Source organism: Pezoporus occidentalis, unplaced genomic scaffold (assembly GCF_034315485.1).
Source record: "Pezoporus occidentalis ecotype Australia unplaced genomic scaffold, CSIRO_AGI_Poc_V1 ctg341, whole genome shotgun sequence".
NCBI classification, from domain to species: Eukaryota; Metazoa; Chordata; class Aves; order Psittaciformes; family Psittacidae; genus Pezoporus; species Pezoporus occidentalis.
Genome location: NW_026915387.1, coordinates 226,105 through 243,803, shown reverse-complemented (window position 1 = coordinate 243,803; position 17,699 = coordinate 226,105). Strand labels below are relative to the sequence as shown.

General features: G+C 61.2%; 2 protein-coding genes across 18 annotated transcripts in view; one reads left to right on the top strand and one right to left on the bottom strand.

The window, feature by feature from the left end:
* SRCIN1 (SRC kinase signaling inhibitor 1) overlaps nucleotides 1-4,906 on the top strand; it is a 71,732-nt gene extending 66,826 nt beyond the window's left edge. For 10 of the 15 annotated variants that reach the window (XM_062629767.1, XM_062629766.1, XM_062629771.1 and 7 more), the window contains one exon: nucleotides 2,050-4,906. In XM_062629767.1, coding sequence (XP_062485751.1) covers nucleotides 2,050-2,490 — 441 coding nt within the window. In that variant the 3' untranslated portion in view covers nucleotides 2,491-4,906. The other 5 variants (XM_062629773.1, XM_062629779.1, XM_062629780.1 and 2 more) reach the window with 2 other exon arrangements.
* Nucleotides 4,907-6,506: 1,600 nt separating this feature from the next.
* Nucleotides 6,507-17,699, bottom strand: part of ARHGAP23 (Rho GTPase activating protein 23) — a 31,679-nt gene continuing 20,486 nt past the window's right edge. For all 3 annotated transcript variants that reach the window (XM_062629794.1, XM_062629793.1, XM_062629791.1), the window contains exons 5-24: nucleotides 17,287-17,365; nucleotides 17,133-17,187; nucleotides 15,269-16,628; nucleotides 14,275-14,430; nucleotides 14,037-14,148; nucleotides 13,879-13,936; nucleotides 13,618-13,755; nucleotides 13,220-13,519; nucleotides 12,116-12,177; nucleotides 11,679-11,809; nucleotides 11,411-11,529; nucleotides 11,173-11,328; nucleotides 10,456-10,534; nucleotides 10,057-10,130; nucleotides 9,843-9,932; nucleotides 9,579-9,704; nucleotides 9,397-9,438; nucleotides 9,211-9,304; nucleotides 7,762-7,793; nucleotides 6,507-7,648 (exon numbers count right to left, since the gene is read on the bottom strand). In XM_062629794.1, the coding sequence (XP_062485778.1) occupies nucleotides 6,644-7,648; nucleotides 7,762-7,793; nucleotides 9,211-9,304; nucleotides 9,397-9,438; nucleotides 9,579-9,704; nucleotides 9,843-9,932; nucleotides 10,057-10,130; nucleotides 10,456-10,534; nucleotides 11,173-11,328; nucleotides 11,411-11,529; nucleotides 11,679-11,809; nucleotides 12,116-12,177; nucleotides 13,220-13,519; nucleotides 13,618-13,755; nucleotides 13,879-13,936; nucleotides 14,037-14,148; nucleotides 14,275-14,430; nucleotides 15,269-16,628; nucleotides 17,133-17,187; nucleotides 17,287-17,365 (4,268 nt within the window). In that variant the 3' untranslated portion in view covers nucleotides 6,507-6,643. The remainder of the gene's footprint in view (nucleotides 7,649-7,761; nucleotides 7,794-9,210; nucleotides 9,305-9,396; nucleotides 9,439-9,578; nucleotides 9,705-9,842; nucleotides 9,933-10,056; nucleotides 10,131-10,455; nucleotides 10,535-11,172; nucleotides 11,329-11,410; nucleotides 11,530-11,678; nucleotides 11,810-12,115; nucleotides 12,178-13,219; nucleotides 13,520-13,617; nucleotides 13,756-13,878; nucleotides 13,937-14,036; nucleotides 14,149-14,274; nucleotides 14,431-15,268; nucleotides 16,629-17,132; nucleotides 17,188-17,286; nucleotides 17,366-17,699) is intronic.

Here is a 17,699-nt window from a genome sequence, read left to right as displayed (position 1 = left end):
AGTGGGTTCATCCCCATCCTCTCCTCCCCACTCCCTGCTCTGTGTCTCAATCCCCTTTCCCTGGGCCTGGCATTAAACCACCCCAAACCAACCCGGTTTTGCTCATTCTGTTGGATCCATAAACGCTGTTGGATAAACCAAAGGGTTTTCCCAGCTGTTTAAGCTGGGCTGGGACACATCATGCAATCTGGGCGGTTGTTGCATGAGCAGAATAGGCACCTTGTGTCCCTCCCAGCTCCAGCAAGAGGGTGCAGCCCTTCTGTTCCCCCTTGGCTGCTCCGTTGCTGGATCAGAGCCACTCAGGTCCTGTTTGTCATGGCCACAACCGAGATGGTCCCAGGGTTGTGGTGAGGCATCCTTGATGTTGGGGTCTTCTTGCCAGTCACCCCCAGCACCAGGGAATGACAGGGCTGCCCCATGGGCAGTAACACTGGTCAAAAGGGCTATTCCAGGAGCTCTGAGGGCTTGGGAAGCATCAACCTGTCCTGGGCACCAAGTCCCCTTCCCTGGAACCCACACACCAGCACAGGCCCAGCTGTCCAGTGTCACCATGCCCCAACCTTTGGCACCCCTTGGCACTCACCCGGTCCCTAGCACCCACCTATGCCCTCACTGGGGTGGCTGGACCAGTTTTCCATGGCATTTTAGTCCTGGATGCCCTCCATGTACAGGGTTTGGCTGCGTGTCCCTGTGCCCAGCATCCCACCCCGCTACAGCAGGGGCGAGCTGGGGCTGCAGGAGCCCTCTCCCCCATTCATAGGATCACAGAGTGGTTTGGACTGGGTCCTTAAAAATCATCTAGTTCCATTCCAGGAGGGATTCCAAGCATCATTCCCAGTGCCCTGGCTCCCTTTGCATCACACTGGAGTAGGGTTGGGTCATGTCACTGCTGGTGGCCGTCACATCACTGTGATGGATGCAAGGGTACAGGGTGGGCACCGTCACCTCTCAGAGGAGCTGGGGCTGCCATGGTCCTGCTGTGGGGCTGCTGAGGCTCTGCCCTGCTCGGTTGAGGGTTGATGCCCACCCAGACCTTGGTGGCATCCCCGGCACCAGCCGGTGGAGCTGGGTGCTGCGCTGTGCCCACCTCGTCTAACATCTAACACTGCCCTTCTTGTCCCCCCCCACCTTTCTCCCCTTCACCCGCCTCTGTGCCTGCCTGCCTGTCCTTGTGTCTGTCCGTCTGTCTGTGTCTCTCTCGTCTCTCTCCTCCTCCTCCTCCTCTCGGGGACGTCCCTTTCCCATCCAGTAACGCGTGGGACCAGCCTCATCTTGTGCTCTGTTTGTGGTGGACCTTTTCCAGCTGCTTGACCTCAGGCCTAACTCAATGCTGCTTCTGAACAAACTCCTGTTTGGTCCTTGGCTGTGTTGGTTCTCGGTTGTTTTCCTTTATTCTGTCTTTTTTCTCCCTCTCTTTTGTCTTTTTTTTTTCCTGTAAGAAACTGTTTGACTTTCCGCCCCTTTCTCCTCCTCCTCCTCCTCCTTGAATCTTGCTTTTCTTTCTAGGCCGCTAGACCAACTAAAGAGGCTAGTGAGACTTCCCCCACGGTCTCAGAAAAACCCGCATCTGGCAGAACATCCATCCCCGTATTGACTTCCTTTGGGGCAAGGAACTCCTCCATCTCATTCTGAGCATCCTTGCCAGCTCAACCCAACTGCTCTCCTGCTTCTGGGGCCGGGCTTCTCTCTTCCTTGGGCTCCTCCTCCCTGGGACTTGTCTTCTTGAGGCACCTGGAGGGATTCACCACCCGTCCCTCCTCTTTCTGTTTTATATCCATGTCTTTGCTCCAATGTGGCCGACCTCGTGTCTCACCTCTGCTCTGCCTCGGCCCAACTTGTGTCTCGCCTCTGCTCCGCCTCGGCCCGACTTCTGTCTCCCATCTCGCTCCGCAATGGCCAACCAGCCACTTTCTGTTTCTCTCTCTCTCTCTTTCTCCTCCCTTTCCCTTTCCTTTTCCCTTTTCCTTTCGGTTCCTTTGGGTTGCTGTTGGTTTGGTTTTTCTCCGCCCTCCCCTCCCTTCCCACCCCACCGTTTTCTATTTATTTAAGAGCTCTCAGAGCTTCACTCCACCAGTTTCACCAGCTTCAAGCAAGGAGGACACCGGGCAGCACCCAACCCCGCTGCCCATGCGAGCAGCACCCATTCCACCCCGGAAAGGTGGGAAACAGCTGCCGAAGACACCCCTCCATCCGAGCGCTCGCTCCCGGCCCTCACCGAGCATCCCGGCCGCCGCGACGCCGAGCCAGCGGGATGAGAGGATGCTCGGAGCTCCGGCCAGGTCTTGGCGATGGGTGGCGGGTGGCGCGGCGGCGGCACCGTGTCCTTCACCGGTGCCATCCCGAGTGGGTGCCGGTGCCACCGGTTGCCCCCCAGGCGCCAGCCCCGGCTCTTCCCGGGGAGGGGTGGTGGGAAGAGGGCTGGGGAAGGAGCCAGGAGCAGCCCCAAGGGGTGCCCGGACGTGCCAGAGAGGCCGGAGGCTGAGGATGTGAAACGGGGAAGGGGCAGGAACGGGTCCAGCCGAGCTGCCATCGCCTTCGGGTCGCAACGTAGCACTTTAAAGGGTCACTTGGGTGGGCACAATGTGATGCTCAGGGGGCTCAGAAACCCCACTGTCCCCTCCCTGAGCACCAAATACCCTTGGGGACAAGCAGGTCCCCAAAGCCCCTTACATGGGGATCCCACACGGTCCTTCCCTGGGGAGCAGTCCCATCCCCAAGCCTGGGGGAACACGGAGGGGGTCCCTTTGCCCGTGTCTCCCCCCATTAGCACAGTGAGCTGGGTGTGCACTGGGTGTGCAACACTAGATCGAATCACTCCTTTTGTTGGCCAGTTTCTCCTTGGGTTGCTTTCTTTTATTAGTGTTATTTATTAGTATTATTACTTCTTTCCCCCCTCCCCTCTTTTTTTTGTATATCGATCATTTTTGTACAGAACGAGCCTTTTTTGAATAACAAAGAGAAGAAAAGACAAAAAAAGAGACAAAAAAAGAGAAAAAAGAAAAAAAGAATCATGATGCAATTTCTTTGGATTGCAAAAAGCAACTCTTTACATTTAAGTGAAGTGTCTTAACATTTTATATTGTTTTAAGAAATATATTTACATATTATATATATATAATATACGTACTATAAATAGAAATATATAAATATTTAAAGAAGAAAAAAAGAAAAAGAGAAAAGAAAAGAAAAGAAATAAATCTCGTCCCGTCTGGTATCTTAGGGGGTGGATTTGCTTCCCTGTTAGCCTATAGCTCCTTGTGATTTTGAGAGGGTCGGTTCCTAGCGGCTTGTGAGCCCTCGTGCTGAGTCCTCATTCTCCATCCAGCACCTTCCTTGTCCTGTCCCCATCCCCATCCCTTGCCGGAGCAGGGGGTGGAAGGGGCTGGGTGCCCCCGGGGACGCTGGCACCCATGGGTGATGGCCCCGGGGACGCTGGCACCCACCTCCCTGCAGCAATAGCAGTCACTTGATGTGTGTTATTTCCTTTTTTGATGATTTTTTCTTGGTACCAAAGTGAAATACTGTAGCAAAGCCGCAGCTTCTTATGGCCAGGATGGGGTCACCCCACTCTTCTTCTCCAGCCCCATCCCGCCCTGACCTACACCCATCCCAGTGCTCCCGTGGGTCCATCCTGCCGGCACCCAAGGAGGGGGACTCCCGGGCAGCACCCTGTGTCCTGGGACCTGCTGTCCCTATTTGTCCTGGGGGGAACAAGTGCCACCAGCCCCCCAGTGACATGGACATGTGGGTGCAAAGTGGTCAGGGTGGGGGGGAGCTGTAGTTAGTACAGCCCCATCCCAGTAGCACCCATGGGTGTTCCATCACCCTTCCTACTTGGAGCAAGCTCCAGCTGTTGGGATGGGGTGAGGGGGGTGTGTCTATGGGTCTATTCCCTTTGCTGCACCCCGGCTTTGTCCAGGGACCACCCCCCTCCCAGGCATCACCATTGGTGGACCCCCACCTGCATCCAGATCACCTTGCGATGGGTGATGGAGTGCACGGGGATGGGTGATGCGATGCACAGCGATGGATGATGGGTGCACTGGGTGATGGGGTGCACCGGGTGATGGGGTGCACCCATTTCTTTCCCCCTCCCCACAACCCTCCCCACTGCCCATCAGGCTGGTTTCTCTGTGAGCGTATGTGTCTCTGCGTGCGTGTGCGTCCGTCCCTTCATGGCATCACGCGAACCCTCCGCGAGCACCGAGCCCGGTGCCGGCGCTGAAGCAAAGAGGACATAAACCCACATAAACCAAACCCTTCCTTCTGGTTGAGGAGAGATAAAGAAAAAAAAAGAAAAAAAAAGGACCAAAAAAAAAAAAAAACAGGAAAACATTACAAAAATGATCCAAAAAAAAAACAAGAAAAAGAAGAAGAACCCCAAGCGCTGCCTGCATCGTGCATGTGTCGGAGGCGCCCGCTGCATGCGCACCCCGCTTTACTGTCTGGATGTTGTTTAAGAAAAAAAAAGGTTACTTGTAAAAGGACACAAAAAAAAAAAACACATGAAAAAAGAGAAAAAAAATCTATTCCTCCTACTCTTTAGAAGCTGTTTTTTGGGGTTTCTACCGCGTCGTGTGTCTCCGCATGAATTTTTTCTCGTGAACTGTTTTAAAAGCAAAAAGGGATTTCAAGAACAACCAAACCCCCCCCCCCCCCCAAAACCGAGGTGGGAAGAGGGTAAAGGGTGGGATGGGGGGAGCTGCCCCCCACCGCCCTCCCTGCCCCGTGCCCGCCGCTGTCCCTGTGTCACTGTGGATGCCATGGGTAGTTCTGTGCACAACGTGACCATTGTAACGTGCAAACGCCGATGACAAAGGGTTGCTTTTGGTTGTTTTCTTTTCCTTTTATTACTTTTCTTTTCTATCAGAGTGTCTGGCTTTAATAAAATTACTTTCTTTTTTTCTTTTGGGTTGTTTTCTCTCTGTCTCTGGTACTTTTTTCAACACACCCCTCCTCAAGTTTGGTCTCTTGGGGATGGGGTGAGACATCCCTGGTTCTGAGACCACCCCAGTACCATATTCCCTTTAGAAGATGGGGTTGACATCCCTGCTCCTGAGACCAGCCTGGTACCACATTCTCTTTGGGAGATGGGGTGGGACATCCCTGGTGCCAAGACCACTCCAGACCCACATTCCCTATGGGAGATGGGGTTTAACATCCCTGCTCCTGAGATTCACCCCAGTCCACATTCCCTTTAGGAGGTGGGGTTGACATCCCTGGTGCCAAGACCACCCCAGTCCCACATTCCCTATGGGAAACAGGGTGGGACATCCCTGCTCCTGAGACCACCCCGGTACCACATTCTCTTTGGGCCATGGGGTGGGACATCCCTGGTCCCGAGACCACCCCAGCCCCACATTCCCATTTGGGATGGGTCAATGGGGGTATGGATCCACCTCCTCTCCCTCCAGGCTCTAGAAAAAGCTGGGATAAATCCTTCCCTGGATGCTGCCAGTGCTCCAGGCCCTGTAGCACAGAAAACATGGGATCCCTGCCCTGACCCCCCCCCAACCCCAAGCAGAGACAATGAGGCAGGAAACCACCTCCTTGAATAACCAGTTTATTTCCAATATATAGACCAGGACTGGAGTGGGATGAAGCAATGGAGGGGCTGTGTTTGGGGGTGTTGTGTTTTGGGGGGGGGGGGGGGGGGGGGTGTACTTTTGCATATACCAGCTCCATGGCCCAACTTGTACAACACACAGAGGTGGGGGGGCACACATGCAGGAGGGGGGCAGAAGTCATCACTGGTCCAGCGCATCCCCTGCTTGGGGCTGGCCCTTTCCGTGGAGCAAAACAGCTTAAAAAACCCTTTATAAACCCTCTGCGGTATCTTACAGAGCCGGGGAGCGTATTTACAGGAGGGGGGAGTAAAGAAAAAACCCAACTTTACAGCAAATACCTGCAGAACGTATGAGAACGACATGGGGGAAACAGTGACGTGACTGGACCCCCCCCCCCCCCAAGTGACACCAACCATGGCCCATGGCAAGGCTAGGGGGGGGTCCCCGTGTCCCCTTCCTAAAGTGCTTTTAGCCTGGAGGGGTAGGAAGGGGAACGGGGCTGTGCCTTGTGCCTTGTGCCATGTGCCACACACCGGGCTGTGGCTCATGGAGCGCAGGGGATGGCAGCGTGTGTGTGTGTGTCGTCCCCCCCATTGCATCAAGGTCCCCTCTTCTTGTCACACCCAGCCCATGGGGACACCATCCAAGGGCCACCGGGGCTCAGCCCGGACCCCATGGCACAGAGCACACCGAGGTCCCAGGGTCCCAAGCAGAGGGTCCCCAGCCCGAGGTCTGCAAGGTTCCCAGCCCAGGGTCCGCAGGGTTCCCAGCACCGGGAATGTCCCCGGCCAATGCAGCCGCAGCACCCAAGGAAGTGCCAGCACTTCCCATTGCCACGGACACGGCAGAGCTACCATTGCCTGGGGTGGCGATGGTCCCCATGGGTCCCTGGCGCTGCCCACTGCTGGGACATGGGACCCAGGCTGTCCCCAAACCCGGGACCACGGGGACCTGTTAAATAAGAGCAGCTTGTCCAGAGCACACTTAAATACAGGAACAAAGGTGAGTCCTTAAGTTAAATCCTCTGGGGGATGGGGAGCTGTGGGGTGCACATCCCTGGGGAAGGAGGGGGGGGGTCACAGACACTGTGGGAAGCGCAGGGGGGCCGGGGGAGCGGGGCTGCCGGGGGGGCTCTTGGTAGCGGATGCCTCCCCGGTGATGCCAGGCTGTGGCAAGGGCCGGGCTTTGGTGGACTCGAGGCTGCTGAGCCCCGAGTCCTTGTCACGGCAGGGTCCCGGGGCCACCTCGACCCCGCGCGGCTCCTTCCACTCGTTGCAGTTGAGGTCCTTGATGCCGCCGGGCACCACGACCGTGTGCCGGCGCCAGCTGCTCTTCTTGCGGCGCGTCTCCGGGGAGTGGGCTCGGCGCAGCAGCACCCCCATGTCCTCGGCAGAGCCCCGCAGGCGCTGCCGGAGCTGCTCCCGCAGCGAGGGACCCCAGCCCGGCTCCTCCTTGCTGGGCACCGCGGTGTCACCGGCCGGCCGGGGCCGCGCCAGCTTCCTGCGGGCCAGCGTGTCGCACTGGATCAAGCGGTGGGAATTGAAGGAAGGGCGGCTCAGGAGCCCCTTGTCCTCATCCCCGGGACCACCGTCCCCCTGCCCCAGCCGGCGCCGGGCGCCCTCCCGGCTCTCCGTGTCCGTTTCCATGTGGCTGAGCTCGCTGCGCTCATCATCCGCTTCCTCCCCGCGGCTCCCGGCCACCGACTGCACCTCGGAGCACAGGCTGCGGTCCATGGTGGACAAGGTGGAGTAGCCCGACACGATGGAGCGGGCATCGGGAGCTGGCTCGGACACGGCATCCCCGGCCTCCAGGGAGCTCTCCTGCTCCATCCCAGCCGGGCTGGGGACCGCCGGCTTGGGGCGGGTGCCGCGGGGGGCTCTGCCATGCCCCGGCAGGATGGCCGCGGTCCCCTCCTCGTCCTGCTCCCGGCCTGGAGCATCCCTGCGCTCCGCGTCGTCGTCGGTGCTGCTCCCAACGCCCTCGGCCTCTCTCCTCTTCTTCCTCTTGCGTGCGGCGGCCGAGACGAAGGGGATGGCGAGGAGCTCCCGGTGCGGCGGTGCCTTTCGCGACGGCCACGTGCCCTGGGAACGTGGTGATGCCAGGGTTAGGGATGGCGGTGCCAGGGTTAGGGATGAGCTCCATGTCCAAGCCATCGCATCCCTCCCTGCCAGCCCCCAGCCCAGCACCCTCTTACCTTCGGTTTGGCGGAGCCGCTGCGGGTCAAGCCTGTAAAGCAGAGGGGAAAGGGGGGGTTAACCAGGCCCCCCAGGAGATGGGTGAGTGCTGGGGAGGGGAGTTGTTGGGTAGAGCTGGGGGATGCTGCTCCATTCCCCAAACCAGGATGGGGACATGCTGGGGCCATCAGACCGGCTGGTAAACAGGGATGCCAACGCATCTGGTGGTGCCTAAAGGCTTGGGGGGGCTCCAGTGGTACCCAGCACCACTTGCTTGGTGTAGAGCCCCAGAGTAAGGCTTGGGATAAGGGGGACACACACAGCCAGGACCCCAGCAACAGGACCCCAACCCTCCCATGGCCATAGGGCACAGAGGGGACCAGCATCGGGCACGGTGCTGCCGTTGCCACTGCACCAGGATGGGGCATGGAGAGCTGGATCAACACCACAGCCTTGGAGCGGGGTCTGAGACGGGCTGAACCGGAGAGGGCTGGGACTTGGCCCAGCTCCCCAAGGGTAAAGGGCAAATGGGGACTTGGGGGTGACAATCAGCCCTGGCCCCGCTGCCGCAGTGTGAAGGACAAAGACAAGACAACAGACACCCTCTCCCACCCCGCATGCCCCAGGATGGGGTTAACAGCCACTGACGATGAGAGAGGGGGAGGCAGAAAGGGGGTGCAGACCCCCCCCCCCCCCAGGGGCATTGGGACTCCCATACCCCAGTATCTGAGTGTGCTGGTGTTGGGATACCAGCACCCATCACTGCTGGGGCATGCCAGCAGCATCCCCAGTGCCACCACATGAACCAGCCCACAAGAGAACTGGGGTTAAAGGGTTTGGGGGTCCCCAGGTGCTCAGCAGCCCCTGGGGGTGATGCTGGGGACCCTGGGGACAGCGGGCAGGCAGGACAGGACCCTCTCCCCTCCCTGCTCGCACTCTCTCATGGTCACCCCGAGCAGTTAGTGCGTGAGCAATGCACCCAGAATCAAACTGTACCCGCTCTAGCTCTCGAGGAGGTCCGCTGGAGGAGGAAGAGGAGGAGGAGGAGGAGGAAGAGGAGGAGGAAGAGGACAGCACAGAGAAGTTCAAGGAAAGAACGTAAGAAATCAGTCGAACATCAAAGGCTCCCAGGCTCTGGGTTTGGCAGCATGGGCCAGAGCAGGGGTCCCGTGAGCTGCCAGCTTTGAGAGGGATGGGGAGTAGCCACCGGAGAGAAGGGTGATGGGAAAGGACAGGGAGGTGGCCCTGCAGGCACTGGGGGGGCACGGGGGGGGGATGTCCCCACTTTCCAGTGGGGAAGGCACCGGGATGTCCCACACCAGCACACCCGGGTTTGCCATGGCTATGGTGAGATGGGCTGGCTGCCCGCGGGGCTGCGAGCATGGGGGGACACAGCAGTGGAGAGGGGCCTTGGGGTGTCCCGGGTTCCAGGACCAGGGGGGACCGGTGCCGCGGATGCTGCTCCTCACCTGCGGCATCGCCGGGCGCCGCGGTCCTGCCGATATTGGGGAGCAGGTACTCGATGTTGGGCACGGACTGAGCCTCCTTCTCATCCACGGGGGTCTGCAAGGGGACAGTGGTCACCCTGGTTCCCACCCGGGCTCTGTGCCCCCCACCCTGCCCCACAGGGACACCCCCATGGGGACGGGACTCACCTTCTCGCCCTTGTCCTCCTTGTCACTGAAGAACCAGTCCGACTGTGGGGGGAGATGGGAGAGGGGTCACGGACCCATGAGGAGCCCGCTGTGGCCAGGGAGCCCCGTTCCCCATTGCTAGGGTGCGGATCAGCCTCCCCTCCATCCGCGCTGATGCCCAACTGCCCACCGGCGCCACTCACGTGCTGGATGAGGGTCTCCACGATTTTGTAGCGGTCGGGCATGTGTGTCACCATGTCGGTCATGTTGTCCTCAGACGTCCGCACCAGTGTGGGGCCGAACACCAGTGCCAGGTTTCGGGGTTCCATCTGCAACCGGAGCCTTGGTGTTCACCCCTCCATCAGGCACCTACCTCCTTTCCCACCCCATTGTAGCCATGGCTCAACCCAAGGTGGGGATGCTTGAGGTGAGGTAGGGGTCCAGGAGAGCCCTAGGATGAGCAATACCTTGTTCTTCTCTGAGTGGTCAGCGATGGTCTTCAGGTGACCCACCAGGAACTTGAGTGTCTCATAGTAGTGACCTGGCAGGTCCCGTATCTGTGGGGAGGCACCAGGTCACCTCTCGGCTCACCCCCTGCACCTTCCCCATCTACACCAGCCCTCAAAGTGTGGGGCTCCAGGGCTGTGCCCCCCAACCCCAGACCCTGCCCCATCTCCTTACCAGCTTCCGCAGCGTCCTCATCCTCTCGCTGGCGTCCTCTATCCGGTTGGCCTCGATAAAATCATTGTACTTGTCTGAAAGTGGAACATGGGGGGGTCAGAGCTGAGAGGAGGGGACCGGGCACCCCCCCCTCCCCGAGGCCAGGGACCCCCCGATGCACCAGATGGGGGTGCTGGGGAGGGTGCTGGTGGGGTCCCACAGGGATGGGAGGGACAAGGACAAGGGCTGGCCCATGGAGGATGGGGTCTGCAGTGCCTTGGCTGCTCACTGGCTCACTCTGTCACAGGGTCTGGGGACCTGACCCCAACATGGGACAGGCGCTGGGGATGCCTGGTGACCACCACGGCCATCAGCACAGGGTCACCCGTGGCCACTGATGGCCCCGGTGCTGTGACTCACCGTCAGTGAAGAGGGGCTCGGGCAGCTTTCGGAAGAAGGATTTCAAGAGGCTGCTGATGACGTTCAGGTCCTGCCACCGCTGCAGGGAGAGAGGAGGATGCTCAGAGGGACCACACCAGGAAAAGCCGCTTGCCATTAGAGTCCCCAAGGGGGACCCCAGCCTGCAATGTCCCCATCCCTGCACCATTGCAGCAACGTGAGGAGATGCAAGAGGACAAATGTGCCCCCAGGCTGGCACCGATGCCGCTGCCACCCGCCGCTAGGCGGCCCTGCCACTCCAGGGATGGTCCCAGCGATGGGGACAGGGATGATGACGGGGATAGGGATAACGATGGAGACAGGGATGGCGATGGAACGACGACAGGAATGATGATCACGGTGGAGACGGGAACAATGACAGAGACAGGGATGATGATCATGTTGGAGACAAGGATGATGATGATGGGAATAAGGATGATGATGATGGGAATAAGGATGATGACGGGGACAGGGATGATGATCATGATGGGGACAGGGATGGTGATGGGGACAGCGATAATGATCGTGTTGGAGATAGGGATGATGACAGGAACAGGGATGATGACCGTGATGGGGACAGGGATGATGATGGATTTAGGCATGCTGACAGAGCCGTGAGCCATGACAACAACCTCAGAGCATCCCAGCAGCCTGGAGGCAGGGATGGGGACGGGGACATGGAGCCCACCCTGCCCTCACCTCATCCTGCAGGTTGATCTCGGTGGCTCCCTTGTTGAGCTGCTCCTGCAGGCTGGACACCACCGCGTTGTTCCCGGGCACACGGTAGATGCCCATGTACTCCAGCCCTCGGTCCTCCACCACCTTGCAGCAAGCTTCGACGATCAGGGGGACATTCTGCAGGGACAGGGAGGAGGTGATGGAGGTGCCAGGGCTGCGTGGGGTCCCCAGAGGGCTGGCACTGCCACCACGGCTGTACCTTGTTGTCCGGGGCAGGCTGGCAGTCCTCCAGCCTCACGCCAAAGGCCCTGGGGGCAGATTTCTTGTTCTTCTTCATGATATTGATGCCCCACGGAGCTTTTTGGGAGCTGCTATCATCTGGGGGGAAAAAACACCCACAGCATCACTTGTTAACAAGCTGGGATAAAGGGAAAGAGCATCCCTCCTGCCCTATAGGGATGAACATGATGCCCTCCATCCTTGCAAAGGTTTGCTGGGGTGTCCCCACAGGCAGGGCTAGGACCTACCTTTCGTGACGGCCGCATCCTGCCTGGGGGACCGGGGCGCGCTGGTTCCCGTCTGCTTCAGGAACTCGGCTCGGATCCCCAGCCCGCGAGGGCCCTTGGGTGAGGAGGAATCGGGCTTGGTGCCCGCGGGGCTGCAGGGAGAGCAGGAGGCTCAGGCGGAGCACGGCCAGGGGGACACCAGCCCGGCGCAATAAAACCTCCTGGCATCTCTGCCCAGCATCCTCCAGGACCCCTGGGGAGCACTGAGCTGCTTTAAACCCTCTGCTCGGCACCAGTTGGGTTGAACCAGACCCTGCCGGCAGCCTGAGCGCAGCCGGGCGCAACCAGCACCTCCAGCACCGCGCCGTCAAGGCAGGCACTGGCTTTGCTCCATCACTTTACAATCGAGGTGAATAAAGCACTCGGGGTCTCGGTGCCCTCCGGCCCCAGGTCCGTACCTCACTTTCCGGTAGTCGTTTAACTTCTTGTTGATAAGTGCTTGGCTGGCAAAACCGGGGTCCTGGGGAGGCAGAGAGAAGAGGGGAAGGGAGAGCTTGAGCAGCGCATCCCAACGGAGGCCCCAGGCAAGTCCATGCTCTGCCGGGCACCACGCGGGGCCAGGCAGGACCAGGCAAAGGCAGGAGCAGGTCCCTGAAGTGCTGCCCTGCTGAGGTCTCCAGAGCTCCTTGCCACACACACGGGGTCCAAGCCGGACACAGAGGCTCAGGGATGAGCACATCCCTCTCCATGGCACTCACATCTCCATCTGCCCGCGCCAGGCGCACCCGCGGCACCACAGAGCATCCAAAGACACACGCGCCTTATCCCTGTGGGATGCTGCCCTCACGGTCCTGCCCAGCGGCACCAGCAGGTCCCCAGACAGCTCCAACCTGGCAGCACCATCCCTGCGCTGCCAGCACCACTGAGCACCCTCCAGAGAGGGGCTGTGCCACAGAGAACCAGAGACTGCACCGAGCTCAACGCACCCTCCATGGCCTGGAGCCTGCCACAAGCCTGGCACAATCGCAGCAACCAAATGAGGCCGTAACGGCACATCCAGCCCCACGCACCCTGCGCTGGAGCCCGCATCCTCGGGGAGCAGCTCTCCCCATCTCACACCAAACAACCCATTGCACAAACCACGGCAAAGGGTCAGCCCCGACCCAGCACCGGCACCGCGTGGTGCCCAACGTCTCTCCGTGGAAGGAACCACAACACAGCGCGGTGAAGACAAAACACACCACGGCAGAGCCGCGCGCGCTCCTGTCCCTCCACACAACCGAATGCTGCCGGTGGAGCCGGCACCGACCCTGCCTGCGGCGCACGGAGCATCGCTGCCAAGCACCCCGACGCACCCTGCCCTGGATGGAGCCGCGCTCTTCTTGGATGCCGCGGCACCATTAAGCCCTCATGCACCCCTGGGAGCGCAGCACCGTGAGCTCCGCACCAGCCCCGGGCTGGCCGTGGCCTGGGGAAGCAGCACAAGGCAAAGAGCCGGAGAGAGCCGAGGCGGTTAGTGCCGGGAGAGCCAGAGGCAGGCGGGAGCCCCATGTGGCTCTCACCTCGCCCTCAGCCTTGCTGTTCTCCCTGATGACTTTGATCCAGGCCAGCATGTCTTCCCGATCCTCTGCCTGAAAGAGATATTCACAGAAGTCAGCGGTCGTCAGGCGGAAGACGTGCTTCCTCTTGGTCTCGCTGTAGGAGATGTCCACCAGGCACGCTTGGATGCTGATCGGCGGCTCCTCCTCACCTGGGGCCGGGGCGCAGGTCACCGCCTCCCGCCTGTCCTTGCACAGGTACAGCGAGTGGGTGCGCAGCACGGCGAAGACGCGCTTCCACTGCCGGATGCCTCCCCCGACCTTCTGCGGGGACAAGGGACGGGGCACGGAGCTCAGCGATGCTCGCGGCGGGGAGCGGCCCCGTTGAGGGGCCGGCGGGGCTCGGGTGGGCGCCCGCGTACCTTCCCCTTTTTGGTGAGGATCTGCTTGCAGTGGAGCCAGCCCTCCTTCCTCACGGCGCTGAACGGGACGTCCGAGAGGTCGGAGGTTGAGTGTCTTTTGGAACGGGCGTCTTCCGACGTGCCGAGGCTGTCCAGAGACTGCGGAGGGGGGACGACCAGAGGGCACGGTGAGGGTGATGCTCTCGTGTTCCACCAGTGCTCCATCCAAGCAGAGCCAGCCCAGACCACCCTCCTATAGAGGTACCATCACACCACACTCACCCCATCGGTGAAGAAGCTCCTCAGCATGCGGAGGCTGGGGACCCGGCTGGGCATCCTCCTGTTGGGGGGGAGGAAGAGCAGCCCCCGTGAGCGGGATGATGGGGAGGGAATGGGAGCCATGTGGTGCTGGGTCTGGGAACTGGGGGGTCCGACCCTACCTTAGGATCTTCCCCTCATCCCGAAAGGCGTTCAGACCATCGTCGCAGGACTTGGAGCGCTCGGTGGTGATGGCCAGCAGGTAGGATGACCGGCGGCCAGCCTTGATGCTGCCTGCGAGGGGGAGAAGGGCAAAGCCCAGTGGGCATGGGGCAGAGCGGCAGGGTGAAGGGGGGGCTCCTGCCCATCCTGCCCCACACCATGGCCCCACAGATGGTTCTCGTCCGCCCCAGAACTTACTGCAGTCTTGGGAGTAATGGCGGCTCAGCGCAAAGGCAAAGGTGGGTGAGGAGGGGCTGGTGGCAACGGCGGGTGCTGAGTTCATGGCACTGGAGACCACGGAGGAGGCAGGAACGTGCTTGGCCTTCAGGTCGATGCTGGGGCTGGTGGGTTCATCTGTGAGAGGGGTAGGTGATGTTAAAGGAGAGCTTGGGGCAGGGGAAGACCCTGCTGGGACCCCTCAGCACTTCTGGCACGTGGTGGGTTTGCATTGCCTGGGCTGGGGGACAGGATGTGCCCAGAACCCTGCACAGAGCACACGTACCCTGTCCCAACCCTCCCCTGGGGTCCATCCCCTGCAGGCTGCAGTGAGGGATGGGGCAGAGCTGGCAGCTGCCCCAGACCCATTTGGGTCCCCATGGGCAGAGGTGGCTGTGCAGGGAGATCCCAAGTGAGACAGGGAGTGCACCATTCCACGTCTTCGTCCCCACTTCAGAGCAGGAGCGTACAGGGCTCCAGTTCACACAGAGGAAGAGGTACCAGGGGCTGGGCAGGTGATGCTGGACAACAGAGGGAGGGATCATTGAATCCCAGCCTGGTTTGGGTTGGAAGGGACCTTAAAGCTCCTCCAGCTCCAACCCCTGCCACGGGCAGGGACCACTTCCACTGGAGCAGCTTGCTCCAAGCCCCTGTGTCCAACCTGGCCTTGAACACTGCCAGGGATGGGGCAGCCACAGCTTCTCTGGGCACCCTGTGCCAGCCCCTCAGCACCCTCACAGGGAAGAGATTCTGCCTTGTATCCAACCTGAACTTCCCCCGTTTCAGTTTAAACCCATCACCCCTTGTCCTATCGCTACAACCCCCGATGACGCCGCTGGAGCCCAAACCCTGGTACCCCATCACCAACACCTGCACCCCTGCTTGGGGACACCTCCATGGACGGATGCTCTGAATGCTCCCCATCCCCTGGCACGGGACTGGCTTAAACCCCCCTCCTGGAGCCAGCCCCACTCACCGATGAAGGGGATGGATGCCAGCGAGTCCTCGGGGGCCGCTAACGGAGCCACACGCCGGCCGTGCCGCTCGGCTGCCGGCCTGTCCCCTTTGCCAGGGGGCTGTGGCTGCTCACAAATGTCCATCCCCTTCACCCCCTCGGGGAAGACAAAGTTCATCTGCCGCAGGGGAACCGGCACCTTGCGGCCCGAGGGCGGCTTCTGCCTCAGCACCACCTCATCCCTCCTCTCCTCCGGCTGCTCAGGCACCCGGCTGCTCTCCCTGGATGCAGCAGGGCCCGGCGGGGGCCCGGCGGGAGGTGGCACAGCGGGGACCACGCTCTCCAGGAGCGGGCTGGCCGAGCCCTGCGTGATGCTGAAGGTGGGCAGCCCACCGAAGGCCGGGTCACGGAAGGAGAGGGCGTGCAGCAGCCCCGTGCGGCGCTGGAAGGACGGGCTGTAGCTGCGGTAACCGATGTACCCCGAATCATCGGCGCTCTGCAGGTTGGGCTGCGATGGGTGCTTCTGCACGGGCGCCGGCTCCCGCGAGGAAGAGGAGGAGGAGGAGGAAGGCGTGAAGGAACCACGCGGGATGTGCTGCCCCACCGTGGTGGCCACCCGGCAGAGCCTCTCCCGCTCAACGGGGTGGGCGAGCAGCGCGCTGGGCTCCAGAGCCTCCATGGAGCGCCCGTATCTCCCTAGGGCATGGTCGGAGCGGGCACGGGGGGCCCAGCTCTCCCGGCTGGGCTGCAGCAAGGTGTCATGCGAGGCGCTGTGAGGCCACCCCCGGGGGTTCCTGGCCGAGCCCCCCAACCGGTCCTGGGACACGCTGCGGGAGCGGGGGGGCATGGCGTGCCGGCGCTCCTCCGACAAGCTGCGCCGCGGCTCCTGGCTGTTAAACCAGCGCGACAGAGCCTGATGGCATTCCTGGCGCCCCGGCACCCGCTGGGTGCTGCTCGGTGCATCCCGGCGGGACCGACCGGCCCCCGACAGCCCCCCAGTGCCCTCCTTGAAGCCGCAGTGAGTCCGGTGCTCCGGGAGGTGCTTGGGGAAGCTCGAAGGGGTGGCGGAGGGGATCCCATAGCGGTCGGATGCGTTGGTGCGGCAGAAGGAGCCGGGGTGGTGGCCGTGGGGTGCGGTGGGGCGCGGGGGGAGAGCCCCGGGTTGGGGCTCGTTGGGGCGATGCGCGGGGCTGCTGAGCGGGGATGCAGCTGCGGCGCGGTGGGGACGGGGGTCCGGTGGCTGTCCCGGGGGGGGCTCGCCACCCCGGGCCTGGAAGGTGTATGTCTTCCGTGGGTAGCAGATAGGAGGGGGCTCGGGGATGCTCTGCGCCCCGCCGGAGTATGGCTCATTGCCCTTCAGGTAGGCATCCTGGGAATAGGCCTGTGGAGGGATGGGGGGGTCAGGGACGCAGCCCCCCATTCCCAGTTCCCTCCCCATGAGCAAACCCCCCCCCATTGGGGACAGCAGGGCAGTCGTGTCGTGTGTCGTCCCCCCCCCGCTTGCTGCTTTCCCATGGGGCCCCCAGCTCTGAGCAATGCTCCCACCACCAGCAGCCCTTCCGCCCTTCCCTCTGCTCCTTCCCAAAATACCCCAGCACGGCTGCCGGGCCCAGTTCTCCCATCTCACTTTTCACAGCCACCGCTGACTCCGTGCCCAGAGCATCCTCAGAGCACGGGGCAGGCACAGGTTTCCCAGGGCTGTAAGATCCCCCCCCCAGTCCAATGGGAATGGGTCCCTCACACTGGGTGACACCCAATAGCAAAGCCACGGGGGGTGGGTACCATCAGGGATCGACCAGCCCCTTAGTTTTGGGAGGGCAGGGACATACAGGGAAGCCAAGCCCTGGAATCAGCCCAGGCCCTGGTACCCGCCTGGTAAACTCACCAGTTGGAGGATGTCCTCATCCTTTGGCATGATGGAGAGCTCCAGCACATCATCACTGCCGGGAAAGGGGATGTTATCATGGAACTGTATCATGGAACCCCAGACCAGTGTCTGCTGCAACGGGTCCCTTTCATGCCCTGGGAAGGGGACTCACCTGTTCTGGATCAGCGCAATGACTTGTGAGTAGGTTTTCCCAATGATGCTCTCCCCATTCACCTTGACCAGCCGGTCCCCTAGGGAGGAGACAGTGTCACCACAGGCACGTGGGGAGCTGCTGGCACGGGGCTGTCCCCACTGTCACTCACAGCAGGGTTTGAACATGCCCAGGGCTTTTGCCAGAGGCAGAGCCTGGTCCCATTTGGCAAGAAGAGCCAGGGGAACCCCAAAGCCCACCTAACCCATGGGGACCCCAATGCTGCTCGGAGCATCCCAGGCCAGGGACAAGAGAGCAGAGCCAGGGGGTGAAGGGGGAGAAAAAGGAAGGAATGCAAGAAAGCAAGCAGAATAAGCAATGAAGTCCCTGCCAGAGCAGGCAGAGCATCCTGTGCACCATAAGCATCCTGCGCA